This window comes from Trachurus japonicus, chromosome 12, assembly GCF_045865225.1.
Source record: "Trachurus japonicus isolate A0001 chromosome 12, Traja_1.0".
Taxonomy (NCBI): domain Eukaryota; kingdom Metazoa; phylum Chordata; class Actinopteri; order Carangiformes; family Carangidae; genus Trachurus; species Trachurus japonicus.
The window spans coordinates 13724084-13742900 of record NC_140918.1 but is presented as its reverse complement, the minus strand read 5'-3'; the positions used below and the strand labels follow the sequence as shown (position 1 = coordinate 13742900).

General features: G+C 40.0%; 1 protein-coding gene across 1 annotated transcript in view; it reads right to left on the bottom strand.

Moving 5' to 3' along the window:
- The window catches only part of astn2 (astrotactin 2), a 267819-nt gene that overhangs the window by 208352 nt on the left and 40650 nt on the right, over nt 1-18817 (bottom strand). Inside the window, exon 2 of the mRNA XM_085793310.1 lies at nt 15676-15863. Within this exon, the coding sequence (XP_085649436.1) occupies nt 15676-15863 (188 nt within the window). The remainder of the gene's footprint in view (nt 1-15675; nt 15864-18817) is intronic.

The following is an 18817-nucleotide window of genomic DNA, read 5'->3' as shown; positions in this document are numbered from 1 at the left end:
GACAGTATAAACATGACCGTATTCTAATTGTTTAAATTAAATCAAATGAATGATTGTTTGGAGTAATCATGTCAGGAAAATGATATCTGTGTTTGAATGCAACATTGTATTTTCTGTCACCTACAGTTAAAGTTTGCAGATGCCTTGAAAGTTTGCACTTGCTGCCATTACATATTTCAACCAAAGTCATAAGCCATTTGTGTTAAGCAGAACATGCCTTTGGGCGCAAAAATTCAATGTTAGGACCTTTAATGCTAACATTGATATTTTGTTATTGTTTAGGTTTTAAGTTGTGTAGCCAAAGTTGGGTTGTGATGTCAACCCAATGTTCATGTCCAAACTTAATATTACATCTGTCCAGTGATGTAACATCTGACATCTTTCTGACTCACACTGATGTCCAGTGACTGCTGAGATGTTGCTGATTGTTCCATTAACGGTGCTCAGTCTGCAGTCTGTATGAGCTGCTTCTTTTTTGCCCTGAACTGGTTGTTTGCGTAGCCTTTAATGACCCACCAATCTACATCCTCTCTCCACCAATTATGCACATCAGCTCTTTGTAATGACATTATAATGTCATATCAGTCCAACATCTACTCATGCACACACACATGCACACAAACACACACACACACACACACATATGCACACAAGAGCACCCAAGAGCGCATGCATGAGCAGTTATTCAATAAACCTCTCCCTTCAGCATCAGACTTTTCTTTTGTTCCCCGAACTCCTGGTCTCCATCGGTAACTGTTACCCAGGCAACAGAACAGACAGAGGGAAGGTGAGAGAATGGGCAGAAGAGATGCGGAAAAAACAAAGATGGGAGAATGTAGTCACTCATACTTGAGTTCTGTCTCTCCAAAGGTAAACTATAAATAGTATCCTCCCTCTTTCACTTGCACTGCAACTGGAAGTCTGAAGAGAACTAATTTGCCTCGGTCAAGACACTCGCCCAGCCAAACAAGCGCTCTATTACAATGCTTTGTATTTTCAAGCATGCGGCAAGCGTGCCGTGTGTGTGAAAGAGGGTCAGCCAAACTGTGTATGCGGTGTGCATCAGTACGTCTGTACATGCTTGTGTCTGGGAATTGTTTATGAATATTTCAAGAGCTAATTCTTAAGAGGATTGTGATAACTTTTAAGTTGTCGTCTTAACAGTTGTAGATCACAATATGTATTAGGATCAAGTCTAAAAAGGGAACTTTTTTTCTACAAACAGGGAAAGTTACATCATAACATCTGCAATTTAAAAAATGTCCTTATATAGTCACACATAATTAGGTTGCAATCTAAATACAGATCAAATCCACCGACCAGCCAATGCCATTCTGTGACAGGGTTCTTACAGTATGTCTACAAGAATTTTCTCCCATTGTCTGGGCACATGCAAAGCGATGAAAAACTGTCTGTATATTTTTCTATGTGTGCCACCTCTCTGAAAGTCTTGTGACCTATCCAGGGCGTGCCCTGCTTTTTGCCCGGTGGTTGCTAGGATAGGCTCCAGCCCTCTGCGACCATGCACACAATAAGCGGTTTAGAAAATGGATGGGTGGATGGATGGATGAATACAACACAATCCATTCATATTCTAAAAGAGGTGAGTGATCCCGAATAATCATGCAGAGGGGGAGAGGCCTGAGCCGCGTGGCGCATGAGGCACATTAATGTGCACAATCACACAAAATGTTCCACATGATGCTCGACAACACAACCAGAGACACACCAAGGGTCTCCTCTTCACTTTAAAATATATATATATATATTTCCTTCAGGGTGTTAGTAGAGAGAACAGTGGAACACCCAATACCTACATCTGTACAACCATATAAAACAAGGACAATATCATCCATGTAAAACTGCTGAATCCAGGACTTTCCACAGTATCCAATAAAAGAGTTGCAGTTGCAGCATTCCCAAACCTGGAAAACCTGTGTAATTCACAAACGTCCTATTTATCCAGTGCCACCTGTGGCCAAGAAACAAACCACAGATGTTGGCTACAGCTACAGATGAATAGGTACAGTATAAGGATGCTATAGAAATCATTTAAGTCTATTGTTTATTGTAAGCTGACCCCAGACCATATAAACAAGGCTCACTTGTCTAGTTTAAATGGGGAAATAAATCCATGAGAATATGTTTAATTTTACAACTACTAGATGAACTGCAACTCTGTTTGAAAATCTAATCAAGTAAATAGAACTCAGTTGTACATGTGGTGCAAGTATTAAAGTGTACAACACGTGCCTATAGGTGCTGGTTGATGTACAGAATTAGAGACAATGTGTATCCTGTTGCAGATAATGTGTGGTCTTCTTACTCTGAATCTGATGCATTTGTGCGATCTGATTAACAAACCAGTTTCATGATATGCAGTGCATCTAAAATGCAAATGGCTATAAATCAATGTGCTCTGGGTTGTTGCCAAATTATATGCAATTAAGCACAGGAATGTAAACCCCTATAGACACTTTGATCAACAAATGGAATAATGCCAATCTGTACATACACTATGTGTGTCAAGGTTCGAATCAATTCAGATTGTGTGACGTGACCCGTTCAAATCTGCACACAGTCCTTTTTCTCTGCCACTCTCATGTCGCAACCATAGCTTGGATCCCTGCCACTGTGACAGTGGCACAATCCTTCAAGCGGCACCAGAGCACCTGACCATGTGTTTAGTGCCCTGCTAAAATCTGGGAACAGAGCAGCCATGAATGAGAACGTTGGGGAGCGGTGCCAGGAAGCCTCCACCAAGAGCTGCTTGTACCGTTCCCTCCCCTATGGATACGAGTAAGATACGGAGCCAGGGCCGAGCAGCACACATGAAGAACACATTGACCTATACAGTGTATACTGGTCTCTAACAAGGTTTCTGTCCTCCTTGTGGACTAATTACAGGAAATTAGATTTTTATACTTGCCCCAAGTGTACTACTGGCCTCATATCCACACCCAGCGTGAGGGCTAATACCTGAATAGACCAGTGTCAAAACATGTGCAAAGAAGGTAGTTACAGTATTTTCAAAAACACAAAGTCTGTCAATGCTCTTGTTTCAGCTTGGGCACAGAGGCCACGGACATTTACAGTAAAGTAATGACTTATCAAAGATCACAGATTTGGCAGTTCATCTTGTTTATGCGAGAAAAAAAAAAAGGTGCCTTGAACAAATTCTGCATTGAAAAAATAAATTATTTGCAAAAGATAACTCAATTTGCAGGGCAATGACAAATCCAATGAATGGACAAGTGAGTTACTGAAGGAACTGATGACTGAGCTGAGTAGCACATCACTGTGAACACCCCACCTTCATTGTTTCCTAATTGCATCAGCAGTATCATCAACAGTACAGTATGTCACAGCAACGATGGCATTTGGATACAGGAACAATGTAACACTGTAGAGAGGCAGGTCATTCATTGCTTTGATGGACAAGACAGTAACAGCATCATCACACCCGTCAGACAGTGAAAACATCACAAAGCCTTACGAGCTGACATTATAGCAAGGTTAGCCGTTAATGGGTCATGCAAGGTAAAAGAGTTTCTGCTGAGAGGACACACAGTCTTTCAAAAACACCACAATGACTTCCAGCAAGAACCAAAGGATCTCTGTCTGGAATAGGGACACCAAGGCCCACTCCTGAAACTATGCACATTAAGCATGTCCCTGGTGGATGAGAGGGTCACCCCAATGTGACTGCATGTTGCAGAAATAGCTGTTTTCATGTGAGCACCAAATAGCAGGTATGAAATACCCCACCATCATGGAAGTTGGTGAGCTGCTGGACAAGGATCCCTTTTAAAAATCTAAAGTGGTGCTAGAAAACCAAAATGGCTAAATTAGAGACTCAGATGCGTGGATGGGTGTTCATATGAGGAATATCCTTTCTGTTAAGCGTGCGTGTGGTGTTTTTGTTAGTGAACATCTGTGCCAGTCATGGATTGGCCACGCATGCTACACCATGCCAGAGCAGTGGCTCAGGCAAAAAATTAAAGAATAATAATATATAACATTTTAACAGATTGCCTGCTGCAGCGCCCCTTAGGGCGGTCATTAATAGCCTTTACAGACCATCACTGATGGCAGTCATCATCTAAAATGTTGGACTGTTGGTACGATGCCAAATACTGTACACGTGTAGCGATTTACGTAACACGCAGACAGAATGGCTTCAGGCAAATATGGAGATAAGGCTTTCACTGGAACACGAGACATGAGAGTATTTATTCTCTTTGTTGTAAAAAAAAAAAGTCTTTCTGCTCTGCAAAATCGGAGCTGGGGCAATTATCATTGCAACAGAATTTAACCTTGAAAAAGACTGAATTTCGAGCTTTGTCATGCCAAGAACTCCAAAATGAGCAGAGGAGATCAAGTAGGCAGAGGCACAGTAGCAGCTTCAGCAGAGAGACATGTGTTCATAAAGAGTATGGATGCATTTCAGAAGACCTACATTGTCAGAACAAGTGTGGGAAAACACTAAGGGACAACTAAAACTAATAAATAAGCCCTTTGGAAAGAAGGCGAGATATTCATCACTGGAAGGAGCTCAGGGCTGCTCCTCATGGCAGCATTTAGGGAGGGAGCGGGGGAGCTGGGAAGAGCGGAAGGCTCTGGATATTGTTCGGTTGTCACAGATTAAAATGTCTCTTCAGTGCAGTGTGAACTCGGGAACAGCGCGGTGCACTTGTCTTGGCAGAGCGCATCTGCAAAATAGCCAAAGATGATCCTGACAGCTCCATGTCTGCCAGGCTACAATGCCATACTGGGAAGATGCCAATATGCACAATCTGTCCAACCCAATACTTGTAAAATACATTGTTTTTCAGTCTTCCACTGACTGGGGAGAGTAAGACCGAGCCTTTGTCTGACGTGATGAACAAGGCAAAGTGCCACACAGCTTGTCATTAGCTAGGTGAAGTGTGTTAGTCTACTATCGGCGACTTGGCAATCATGATGGAGGTGACTCTCTTTCAGTTGTCATTCAAGGAGTAACAAAAAAGAAAAGCCCTTGTGATAACAAAAGCTGAAATTGAAAGTACAAAACTGGATTTGAGTTAGGGAAAAGTCAATTTAAAATAATACATATTAAATTGACTAAGTTTTTTCAAGCCACTGGATTTAATTTAAAATGGTTCTTTGCAAATTAAGTTTTGAATTCATTTAACAAATACATTCTGGTTGGACCCTGCAGCACTCACACTGCAGTCACTGTGTGTGTTGGTCAGCCTGCCCAGAAACATGTATTGGACACTTGACATAGTCAGGAGAGTCCAATAAACACCAACAGCATACAAGGCATGTGGAAACAAAGCCTTTTTTTTGTTACCTCTGCTGAGGTTTTCTATTTTCATGTGCTAACACTGTCAATATAACGCAAACACAGGATTTTTGTTTTCCAGACACGCTTCCTTGATTTGGCACATCCAGGTTACTGTTACTTGACATCTTGTCAGACAAAGGCAAGTCTTTCTCTTCAGGGTTGTAGCTGCCATAGTGGACAAGAGGTTAAAAAACAAAAGAAAGAAAGAAAGAATAGCCTGACTTGTATAACTCATAGCCATTTTTAAGATGATATTTCCTTTGGTGGGAATATTCTCTTCAGGTAAGGAATCAAGTGAAATAACAGACAACAAAATCCTGCAACAATTCATTCTTCACTTATACACATGCTGTAGTTTGTCTGAAGTGTGCTAGGGGCATCGAATGATAAGTGTCATATGACAGTGTTTTGGATTTGAGACACATCATCACTTTAAGTCTGGGTCAGTTGGTTAACCACAGGTTTCTTCCACAAGGGATCAAGAGTCCAAACCCTGCACAACTCAGACATATACTCAGCTACAGCACAAGTATACATACACTGCAGTTAAATTATCATTCAAAGCATCAACATAGGAGAGTTTACAAGTCTCTGTTGGTGGTAGGTCTCTTTTCACAGGGTGATTCCATTTAATTAAAAACAGGAACATTAAATTGTCTAGAAGAGCTTATTGTGTGCTTATGATTTAACTTAAATCCCGTTTACACCTGGAAACATGCGTCTCGTATTCAGATTGTATATGGATACAATTTGACATAATGGAATTTATTATTATTATTTATACAGTATTTCTGCCCGCATAGTTGTATGCAGATACAGAACACATTACCGTTTACACTTGTGTTCCATGTGGTCACAATGCGTCCCTGACCACCTTCGGAGGTGGTTTGGCAGATCGGACCACAATCCGTCCTCAATGTGTCTTCTGTCGTTTACACCTGTACTTTCATGTGGTCAAGCTCTATCTGATTGCAATCCGATTACTGAAAACGCATGGAATACCAGGTGTAAAGGGGGGGGGGGGGGGGTTGTAAGTTATGAAATGAAGTTTATTGTCTTCAAAAAGAAGGAAGTGGAAAAACAGAAATATGCAACTGGAATACATCTTTAAATTATAACATTTTATATGAAAAAGAAATGCATTTTTCATACTCCAGGGCAATACTCAACTTTTCTGCAGTAATTAGTCAATTAAAATAGTAAAACCGTAAAAACTCCTCAAAAATAGTATTTTGAATTATTTTTTATAGAAGTCAGAGTGAAAGAACAATAAAAGAAAAGCAATTCTCCATATCTGAGGAGGTGTAGTACTATACATAGCCCAACGACTGAAACTTCTTTGAGGTGACATTTATATTTTAATGTTTCTAGTGCCGACAGGAGCAGAAAGCTGGATGTCATGCTTACCAGGGAATGAATAAAAATGTGAGAGTAATCAAAGAGTTTTACTAGTTCACCAGATCACAGCGTTACTCATATTATTACTGAGGTATCCAGCAGGGTAATGCAGGAGACGGTGGATTCAAAGGGAGGAACTTATCATCTTGTGGAATAACATGGTCAAGTTAGTCTGTTTAAAACACACAAACAACATAATATATAGTAAACTCAAAAGGAAAACAATCAATACTACACTAATGAAGTGATCACTGCTAAAAATCTTTTTGATCGCGCTGAAGCTCAGAGAATACTATGAATGTTACAGTTTGGCGCATAGAGAATGCTCAAAGAGAAAATCAAATCAAAAGGCTCCAGCTAACAATTTGATTTCTTTCTTTTTTTTTAGAGCGAGCTCCTTACATGACATTAGAATGGTCATTAACACTCTCCAGTGTTCATTACAATCAGGCTGGATAGACAAACAACAACATCAATGATGAATGCTAGATGAGATTACAAAGGAAAATAACACCACATGAATCTTTTAGAATTCAAATAGGGTATGAAGTTAGATCACTGACATGCAATGCCAGATATTTGACTTTTCTCCGTGCCCAGACCTACAGTAGTTCTTACAGAAGGTGTTCCCTCTGTGATTGTTTCACTAGAGATGATGAATTGTCACCTGGATCTGTGGATGTTTTTAGCATATTCAGCTCATTGTTTTGGTTTCACAGCCGCTCCTCATTACAATAGGGTGATGGCACTGTTGTGCTTACAGCTACTGTAACCCTGTCTCTTACAAGTTACAAACTATATGGTTGGTTTAACCAGTCAAATGAAGAAAGTAACCAAAATCTGCAACTCAATATCCATCACCAGTCAGCGCCATGACACGGCAAAGTAGGAGGCTGATTGGAGTTGAGTTGGATAAAACAGGAGAGAAGAAAACACAGCCAAGAGATGCTTTGACATTATCGATTTTTGGACAGATGTGTTTCATTGAACACAGAGAATGTTAAGTTACAATGGGATCAAGTCTCTATAAGGAAAAATAAACTATATTCATTCATTAAGGTGAAAAATACTGCAAATTATATTCTTAATATATATTAAATGTGACATTAATTCTGCCATCTAAAGGGCAGCACATAAAAATGTAATTTCAATATTCATTAGTGGTGTAACTATGTCCTCTTTTTAAATGGTGTATATGCTGAAAATTAGGCAAATGAGCATATTGAGCATGACACTTGAAATACTTACACACTTAAACCTTTCTAAGCGATGTTTGAGCAATGCAAGTGATACATACAGAGCAATGATGAGAGGTAGCTTTATTAACATCATAGAAGAATAATGAGCTCCTTTGGCTAAAATTACTTTGCTAATATCACTTTTTTTTCAAAAATATTTTACTTTAGAAGCTTCATGTCAGTCTCTCGAGCTGCGACTCACCAGTCATTTTAATTTGCCCTCATTTTGTATGCACGGTGCAAAAAACACGCATATGTAAAATTGTAGAAACCAAAAGGTGACTGAAACAATTAAAGCTTAGAGCAATTAAAATGCTAACTCTCTTGGACTTTAATGGAATAATTGAAAGTGTCCTCAGCCACAGTAGCATTATGCCTCGCTATGCCAGGGCATGGCGAAAATTAATTTCTGTAACCCCTGATTCCACAGGAGCCACGGTTGCCTCAAATGCCTCGATGACCCACCACGCTGATGGTCATACATCACCAGTGACTGCTTAATTATAAGGGAGCCATTTCAACCGTGTAGGGTGCACTGTATCTCCATGCATATCTATCAGGACGGAGATAAGAATAGTAGTCTTCCCTTCCCCATTGTGTGAGCTCGGGAATATTAAATGACCTCAGGCATATGCTCAATTATACGAAATGAGCCAGGCCGAGCTTAAATATGAGATGTTTTCTATTCATTTCAGGTTTTTTAGGCTTTCATTTTGTTTTTTGGTGGTTGGCTAACTGGTGTATTTAACATTATGCCCAAGCAGTCAATGAAACATGTCTAATTTCCATTTTGTGATGTACTGTAGCTGCAGACACGCAGATCCCATACAATAGATGATTATGCTCTGTAATGTGGCACATGAAAAGCTCTGAACTGCCAGCCTTTACAGCATCTCATTCTGGTAAAATACTACCTGTCCTCCCCGTGAACTCAAACATGCCACTTCTCTGAAAAATACTCCATAGTGCTACATACAATGTGACTGATAGCTGTTTCCTCTGAACTTCACATTCAAAGTCCCACTGCATCATACCATCCCCGGTTCTGCCGACAAAGAAATGCAATTATATCTCACCTATAATTCTTCTTCATCCAATCCAAAAAAAAAAAAAAAAAAGTTCCATATTACATCATGCATTGTGTATCGTGGATGGTTTCAGTTGTAGAGGTTGCACTGAAGGGAGAAAATTGCTTTTTCTCTGTGATCTGTCCTAGCAGTGGGATGGGGGCTTTGTTTAAGGGCTGCTCTAGTGCTTCTCAGAGGTCTGATCAAACCTCCGGTGTGACTCCTCTCTAGAGGCAGCCTGTCTGGTGATCGATGTTAATAATTCCATGAATCACATTATCATATTCTCCTTTTCTTTCTATACTGTAGAGCCATGAAAGTTCTTTCTCAAATGGTTTTGATTCTATCAATCATGACTGCCTCCGATAGTGTTTTCTCTTTGAGTGCGTGCGTGTGTGTGCTTGTGTGTGCATGCTTCTAATGTTCATGTTTTGCTTTTTTGCAAATGTATGATGATGAAAAAGAAAAACAGCAGTACAACTGCTACATTTGACTTCTCATCACGCAGACTGAGACCACAGTGAGACAGTGACAGACAGCAGGGAAGTGCAATGGAGTACTTGACTGAAACTGATATATAGAAAACTACCCTTTCAATGATTTACAGTCATACTTTGGCTACTGCCAGAACATCCTTCAAAAGGTGCAAATCAAAGAGAGTAAAAGCAGTTTGACAAAAAGCCAACAACAACAAATAAAACCCAAGCAATAGTTGCTCAAGTGCTTTGAAGACACAATGCAAATCAAACAATTTCAGATGAAGGCCTCCAGGCAGGGCCAGGGGAGCAGTGCATGTTGTCATTCAGAAATGGAGCAAAAAATTGATGTAACAGTTGGATTATATTAGATCACAAAAGGAGGCATGACTATAAGACTCTAAGACAGACTGCTATGTTAAACAGAAGTCAGTCTGACACTGGAAACAAGAGTAATATGGTCAGAGATGGTGAGTGCCTTTAACTGTGACAAACCATACTCGCATTTTCACAACACAATCTATTTTTATAGAAGAAAGATGTAAGAAATGATTTCAAACATACAAACAAAAGTAGTGTAATTCACTCAATGGAAACATCAAATAAAGCACTTAAAACATCAAATGAAATGTTTTCCATAACTTTGACATGTTAAATGTATTTCATCAGTAACTAATTATGGCACTGTAAGGTCTGAAGTGAATAACTGAAAACAGTTGTATGGTTATTCTGAGGATTTCATGTCATAATTTACTTAGGCTAATATAAACCATTGGGTCACACTTATATGTGTTTTCTTCTCTAGAAAGCAGGTAAATGAATTATAATAATGATTACAATGATATTTTCATTTCAATCAAGATGTGTCAGGAAAGTGTCTTGAAAAAAGACAGTTAGTTTTGAGGTCTGAGGTGCTGCATCTGCACATGTGATCACTGAGGAACAACAGTTTCTTCTGGGAAATCTACATGAATTTATGCATTTAAAATACAGCCAGTGTAGCAGCACTCAGCAGATGCTCAGCACTCGGCTTTTCCCCCTGTGATGTTTCAAATTATTATGATACATTTGATGCGTTTTGAGCACAAACTGTTGTGTCTGTATATTAAGCATCAGAATTTGCCAGATAACTTTTGGGTTGAAGGATGGTGACAAAGTGCCATGGTGCTGTTTGAATGAAAAAAAACCTACATTTTTTAGAAAGCTCCGTCTTTGTAAGCACCAACATCTACGCACATTGTCAGAGCAGACAAATAATGAAATTTATGAATTACATCTGTTGATGCAAGAGTTAGGATGAACCCAAAAAATGAAAATCACTGAAAAGAACCACCACAAACAAACACACAATAGATAAATAGCTTAGAATTAGAACTAGTCCATGTAGTCAACAACACACTGTGGACTGTGGAGCAGTGCGTAAAGTGCCAGTATGAATAATACATTCTTAAAATGAAAAAATGATACTGTCAAATCAACTAGTTATGAGTGAGTCACTCGGTGGAAAACAAATTTATCTGATCGCTCCGTCAGTCAATTGTCATTTTCACCTGCGCTGCGGCTGTTACCTGTGCCTCCACCTGCTGCTGTCATGCGAAGGAGAGGCAGTGCAGGGGACGGACAGCGAAAAAGCAGAGAGACTTGGGAAAACGATTGCTTGAGTGAGTGAGAAACTGGCAGCTCAATGCCAGAAGAATAGAGTGCTCACACTTGAGCCTGGCCCAGAACTGACAGCATCAGACATAATGATGTTCAGTCAAAGAGCCAGGAGAAACCTTGGGGCCATAAGGCCAAACCAGAGAGTCTTCCGTCCCGTTCTGACTGCCTCAATATGCCTCTTCTTTCATTCCCTCTTTGCATTTTATACAATAATGTCTCCTTACACAGATGCCACCCGATAAGATAAAGACAACTCCCCATGCACACCTGCTCAATAATACAGTGTGAGACTGTGCTGCTGTCAAGAAAACAAACACCAAGCAGTGAAACTAGAAACACTCGTCTAGCACAAATTAAATCTTAATGCCGGAGCTGATGTGAGAATCATGGAAAGTGATTTGTCCACACAACTGGCCACACAAAAAGCCACTGCCAAACAGGAAATAACAGCTGTTGTCTCTCGCAGTGAGGTTGTTTGGGGAGTTTTTACCACTGGTGAGGCTATGAAGCAATTTTTAATGAGCTGGGCCCTGTATTGTTACGTCTCTGGTCCTCTCCTACACAAAGTAAAACAAAATATTTGGTCTCTCTTGGATGTCGACGGTGGTGATCGTCGCTTTGCAAGACCTTCCACCATTGTTGCATTTTTCATGGCTAAGATACTAACTTCCTGGTTAGTATGCTTATTTTAGTCACAGAAATGATAGAGGTCAGTGTTAACTTTGGCATTGATTTTTTTTTTCCAGGCTTGAGGTAGTTTTAGCAAATAAATGTATTAAATCTGAAGCTGGTCTCACAAGGTTTCTACAATTGTAAGAAAAAAAGGCATTTATGCTAATGTTGACTATAGCAATAGCATTTAAACAGATAAGAAGGAAAGTAGCACAAAGGAAAAACAAGTTCAGAAGAATCCATCAATCCTCAACTGACATAAAAAATACATTAAAATGAATGTGTCTGAATATGATATATACTTCACAGTATTGAAGAAAACTGTGACAAAGCACTTTCAGGGTTAACCTTTCCATGTCCGTGTTAATCAGGAGGATGATGTGTTAGAGGAGGTTACAGGAGTAAACGCTTTGAAATAGAAAGCTACAAGTGCAAAAAACCTATTTAATTAACAGAAAGCTGGTAAAAATGAAATTCCGGCAGCGTTTTAGACCAGTTGTCTTAAGGTCTTGATACCAAAGACCAGTGCAGTGAACAGAGTAATCTTCGGAACGGAGAAGCAGACAAATCAGTGAATGAGTATTTCAAGGTTTTAATCTGATAGAAATGTGCAGAAACTATTTGCAAATCAAAATGAAGAGTACTGTACATAAAAAAAACACAGTTAATGACAGATGAACACTGTCATGGCTTACTGAGGCTTTTGAATAAAACAGAGCCATAGTTAACTTTATTAGTAACACCTTTCCCTGCTCTAACAATCAAGGCAAAATGCCTGCTGTGAAAAAGGCCAATCTATAAAAATCACACTGCCAGGAAAGAATTGATCGTCAACGTTGTTATACCAGGTCAAACGCCGGCATGAAATCTTATCAGCATTTTCTTTTTTTTCATTGTACTCTGCAGTCAGAGTAGACATTGTTAGGAGGGTTGTGAAGCAAAGAATAATAATAATAATAATAACACAAAAAGAAAAGGTGAAAGTGCGATAACTTTTTTGAAGCTCTATGAATAAGGCATAGGACTAGACTTGAACCTAGGTTGAACTTTATAAATGTTTATTACTGAAGTCATTATTTCATGGTTATGTCACTTTCAGTGCAAATTTGACACTGTTGTAAAAATCCTAGTTCTGAGATCTTAGCAATTGGGTTATGAGTGTGCAAATGGCAGGTTTAAATGTACATGATTGTCAAATAATCCCACAAGAGTGTCTTGAGCTTTTATGCTGGTTTTACAGTGTACACAGCACTGATCAAGTTTAGCACTGAACACAAGGAGCAATGGCAAAAACTATAGAACCAGAACCACTGCTTGTTCCCCATGTGAAACCATCAGCGCTGTCCCTTATATCCACGGATGACTGAAAATAAAGGTCACAAATGTCATATCCATGTGTTGGCACAAACAACCTATATCATTATTTACATTGGAAAAATTGTAAGAATAACATTTTTTTTTTTTTTTTTTTACATGTCAAGCTGTAACAGAAATATGTCTTGTTGAAGTGTTAATTCTATACTGAAAGTGACATAAACGGAATGACACTTCCATGCATCAAGTATAATACATTCATGATGTTGCTTGTTTGTTTCAGTTTCCTCTGCCAAGTAATGACAGTGTCAAGCCAGCCATATGCACACCTCCTCACCCGACGTGTCACCAAAGGTGTTTTGAAGGTGAAAGAGGAAGAGGTGGAGCTGTGAGCAGGAGAGGTGAGAGGATTCGAGAGAACACGGAGGTGGATCGAGCGAGGAGATGGTGCATGGAGAAGAGAGGACAGACAGAAATAGAGAAGGCGGTGGGATGTGCGAGGAGAGGTGAGCTGTAAAGTCAACAACAGAATAGGTGCGAAATGTGGGACTTGAAGCTTGAAAAAGTTGGAATTTGGGGAGAAAGAGCAAGGGGTGAAGTGATGAGGAAAAAATAAAAGACTGGGATTGGAGGAGACAGCTGTAAAAACACAGCGAGGAGTATTTACAGCAAGTTAACATGAAGAAGCAAAGCACTTACACACTGACATCCATAGAGGTGAGAGGATGTTACCAAATAAATATATTAAAAAGGCAAGCGGAGTAACAGGATGGTCAATTATAGCACAGAAAGTGTTGAAAGTGCAGAGTTTGGTTTTAATGATAAATTCTGGAGGGAAGAAAATGTTTCAGTGAAAGGATGCTGCAGAACAAAAACATACTGGAGGTTTGTTTTGAGTATACTGTATGTAACATTTAAAACATTAGCAAATCTTTATGCATCACTATAATGAAGCTGTAATGTGGCAGAAAACACAACTGAAACATAAAAAAGAATACAGCTCTGGGTAAATGCCCAACCAGCCTTCTGCTCCACCTGCTAATGGCTGGTAATTGCACACCTCTTAACGTAGACACTCCCCTCCTCCATACCCTAACAACACACCATGAGCAACAGGTAATACAACAAGAGGGTACAGTATAATTAAAGCTGCAGCTGTAGCTGAGCCTTCACATGATCTTAACCTCCCATGTCCACACAGGAGTCATTATTGGTTCCTCTCTCTGGTATCAGTTACACTAACTCCACTGCTTCCTGTGAAAAGGAGAGCCTTAATACCAGCTGGAAGGACAAACAGAGGCATCGCACTCATTATGCAGCTCGGAGATAAGTCTTCGCTTATCTGAAGTGGGCGATCACATCGAGGTGTCTCGACACACTTAACAGTAAGAGAGGATTAACAGTGGCAGGGACACACAGTGGGACTCTGATGGACAGGTCATCAGCATGCATAAGTTTCTCTCCATAAATAGATCCTTCATACATATCTGATGACGGGACAGCACTTCACACATCGCTGCGAATGCTGGGTCACATCAGTCTTTTAAATGATGACATTTTATGGGGGCGCAGTGGGTTAAGCAGGCGCCTCATATGTTGAGGCTATAGTCCTCGTGCAGGCGGCCCCGGTTTGAATCCCGCATCGGACGGCCCTTTCCTGCATGTCATTCTCCCTCTCTCTGCCTCCCCATTTCCTGTCTCTCTCGACTGTAATGTCAAATAAAGGCTTAAAAAAGCCCCAAAAATATACTTAAAAAAGAAAAAAAAGAAATCAATTCATCCCAATGGAATCGATGCGATCTATGGATTCACAAAGTAAATCTGTGCAACAACTTTTTTAACTTTGAATTCAACTTGATGCAAATGTGTGCCATTTACCATTATAGCGAGCTTTCAGTCCACACTATTGGCAGTGCTGATCTTTAGGTAATGGAAAGCAGGAGAGGAGGCTATCATCACTTATTACGTAGCCTTGCCTCACCATCAACTTTTAATTGACCTCCACTAAATAGGAATGCTTTGCAGAGAAGAGTTAATGGTAATATGTCTGTTGAATAAACCGTGTAAATGTATTGTCTCATTAGCAACTGAGCTAACAAGCTCCCCCCCCCTCTTCAATAACTCCTCATTGAATAAAATGACGCATAATCTCAAGAACAAAATGCCAGGGGGGAGAAAATGGCAAATGAGCAGAGAGAAGCACTGCAGCAGTAACATGTTCCCAGCTGGTTGACATGTAAGTTTTGCTGTGCTACTTTCTGGTGTGACCTTAAGTCTGACAAAAATTCACATGACAACCACCCAGTGGGGCTATCTCTCCCTTCACAGATTAAAATGCCCATGCTATCTAGTTATGACACTACGTGACACTCCAGAGGGAAGAGGGTTCTAACAGCAGTTACACATGACACTGTGGATGACACATAGACTAAAAGACAGTCATTCCAACCACAAAAGGGTTTCAAAAACTGTTTCTGTATGTCCAAACCCACATTTATTTCACACCAGCCTCGACAACTTACCATAACTGAGATGTGCAGCAGATGCATGTGTTCGTGGAGAACGTGAGCGGGCTCCCGGGCCGTGGGTTGTGTCGTCTGAGCCAGAAGCTCAGACTCGGTCATGGACACGTGGAAGTACAGCGTTCCGTTTTCCAACCACTGCTGCTTCCAGTGTACCTGAGAAATCTCTTCACCTGTACCCGACATCTCTGCAGGGAGACACAAGGAGAGAGGGATGGCCGTTTAATGGATGAGGAATTAACATTTAAACTGCCTGTGGTAAATTAAGCATATACAATTTTAAGAAAACAATAACAGCTAAATAGTGTGTGATGAATAAGTGGAATTCTAAGTGTCTGTCCTCTCACTCTCTCTCTCTCTCTCTCTCTCTCTCAGTTCACATCAACACTGTGCTGCGACCAGAAACCTGGAACCACTGAGTAGCTGGACAGACTTCTTAGGCTGTCATAATTCTGTGCTGTTGTGCAGCTGGTTCAGTAAGAATTACTGTCAAGTGACTGCCTTGCTTAGCTGCTTTGATGAAATCTTTATGATGACAACCTTTTCACTCATGGCATTAGTCAGAGATTAGTCTGAATTCAAAATGAAAAAGCAGAAAGCTTCACAAATGTTTCAGCCGGTCCAATCAATACAGCGCTTCAATTATAACCCAAATGAGCCACAGATGGGAAAGGCTTATTTCCATTAATATCCATTTGTTTACACTCCACTTGTTTGTCAGGCAAGACAGACACACAGAGAAACAAAAGGGGAAGACAATGGGTCTATCAAGCTCCATTGAATTTATATGTCCAGAGTAGTTGTAAAAATTCTGTGTCCTCCTCTTATCTGCATAAATCATCCTACATTTTCTACCAATATAAAACCATTAGCTCCAGGCCGGTGCTGGCATTAAGTATCCAACATCAAAGGAAAGCTGGTAACATTTAAAAGTAAAGGACAGGGGGAAAATGTGCAAATTAAAATATACACACACATAAATATATATAAAAACACAACTCAATTCCAATCTATGGGGCAATGGAAAAAGGAGATGAAAAAGAGTGAGGGGATCACCAGTTTATCTTGATATGGATCACAGCACACGAATCTAATGCTATCAAGTGGGAGTGGTTTTCAGTAGAGGAGTACTGAGAAGCCTCAGGGAGCCCAAGATTGCGAGGCTTGATACAGTATTTGTCATGAGGCCGGGTGACAAGGGCATAGACATCTGCTGACATCTCCTATCAGCGGCAGGTAGCAAATGACAAATGGCTTTCGGTGCAGCTGGTTATTAACCCGCTGACTCTGGGTCAGGGGACATGGGCGGCAGGGGAGGGTTAGGTGAGCTGTGCTCGGGTAGTGCCACGGGGCTTTGGGTCCAGTGAGGGAGCGTACAGAGCAGACATCAGAAAATGACAGCCTTGAAACATAACTTAGAACTTATATTAAATGTACCATTAGGTTACTTGATTCAAATGTAAACCCTACGTTGTTTTTTTGTTGTTTAAAAAAAAACAAAAAAGCATTTACTTTGTCCTCTTCTGAGTATAATTATTTTATTTATCTTTTTTTTTTTTTTTTTTACTATCACTATATAATTAATTCTTTCAGATTTCAGAAAATAGTGGTGCATGACGAGCACCAACTCTAGGGGCATCTTCAGTTTGATAATTAAAATTGATGTAAAACAAACATTCAATCTTCACATTTGCTGAGCAGAATTCAGAGAATGTTTTGCAATTTCTCCTGGTAAATAAATACTATAATCAATCAATGATTAAAAAAATAAATAAAAATAATAATTTTCTGACTATTGATTGGTTGATTATTTCTAAATTAGGTCAGTATACAATTATTTTTTATCCCCATACTCTCTGAAAGTACACTTTAAACATTCTCCTCCTTTTAATAGACCTGTGAACTATTCTACACTTTTGCTGACTGCGGCTTATGATGGAATTTTGTAGTGTGTGAAATTCTTAAACGCCATAACTGCTGGCTGCTCAGCTCTTTATGTTTAATCTGTTGGCTGAAGACTCACTGCTTGACCTATCACCCTGACAGAAGATAAAGCTTTGTCTGCTGGGCCAACAGTGAGGTGCCTCTTACCATCTGTTACTGTTTTAAACAGCGCTTATAAAGCTCCTGTCAAGTTTACCTTGGAACTTTGCTGATGTGCTTTATGCGCAGTTCAGAGTTTTAAATAACTCTGGTTATAGACAACACTGACACTTGATTTGATGCAAATTAGAAGTGATTTCCCTGCAAAACAAATGGTTCAGTAATAGAGGTAAATAACATGCAGGATGGATGGACAGTAATAGAGTTTCTGTGGCTGTTACCTAGCTTTGTACGATTCTTATGTAGATGAGGGAGCTCAGCAAGCATGCTATTTAAAGACAAAAGGACTGTGTGTGTGTCCTTGTCTTTTATGCTGTGAGACTTGTCACTGGGCACCTAGCCAGACGTTAGAGGGATATAGGTGTATGGCCTCAAGGTCTGCTTGTAATTCATTAGGAGGAACATTATTAATGTGTATATGTGCATGACTGTGTGCGCGCGTGGATACCGCACGAGTGTGACTGAAGCCAGCGTGCTCCCAGCAAGGGTGTCAGCAGTGCAGTGTCTCCCGAACTGAGTCCAAGGACAACCCGAAGGGATGCCATGGCGACAGTTTCATAAAGCCAGGAAGAAATGACTGCATGGATCACAGAGAAACGGTGACACATCGTAACGCTTTGATCCTTACAGAGTAAAACAGCTCATTGGAAGTGCTTGTGTTTTTCTTACGGGTTATGAACACTGTGGCCGTGAAGCTCTAGTAGAAGACATTATGGCTATATTATTCAAAATTGCTCAGATGACCACGGTTGTGCTGTTGCAGGTTAGGCCATTACATTGCTACAGGCCATTTTCCAAAACCTTACACCACATGCAGTGCTCCAGGACGCAGCCACCAATGAAAATTCATGAGAAATACCATCAGCAAAATGTGCAATAATCTTCTCAGTGATAAATCCAATTTGTTGAAACACTTCAGTTGTAAGCTTTGGACATTGTGCATTTGCCTGTATCTCATGTTTAATTCAATTGTTGTTTGATGAGACTCAAAGTATCAGAGTCCTATGCACCAGAGGTATTCAAAACAACAATAACAATA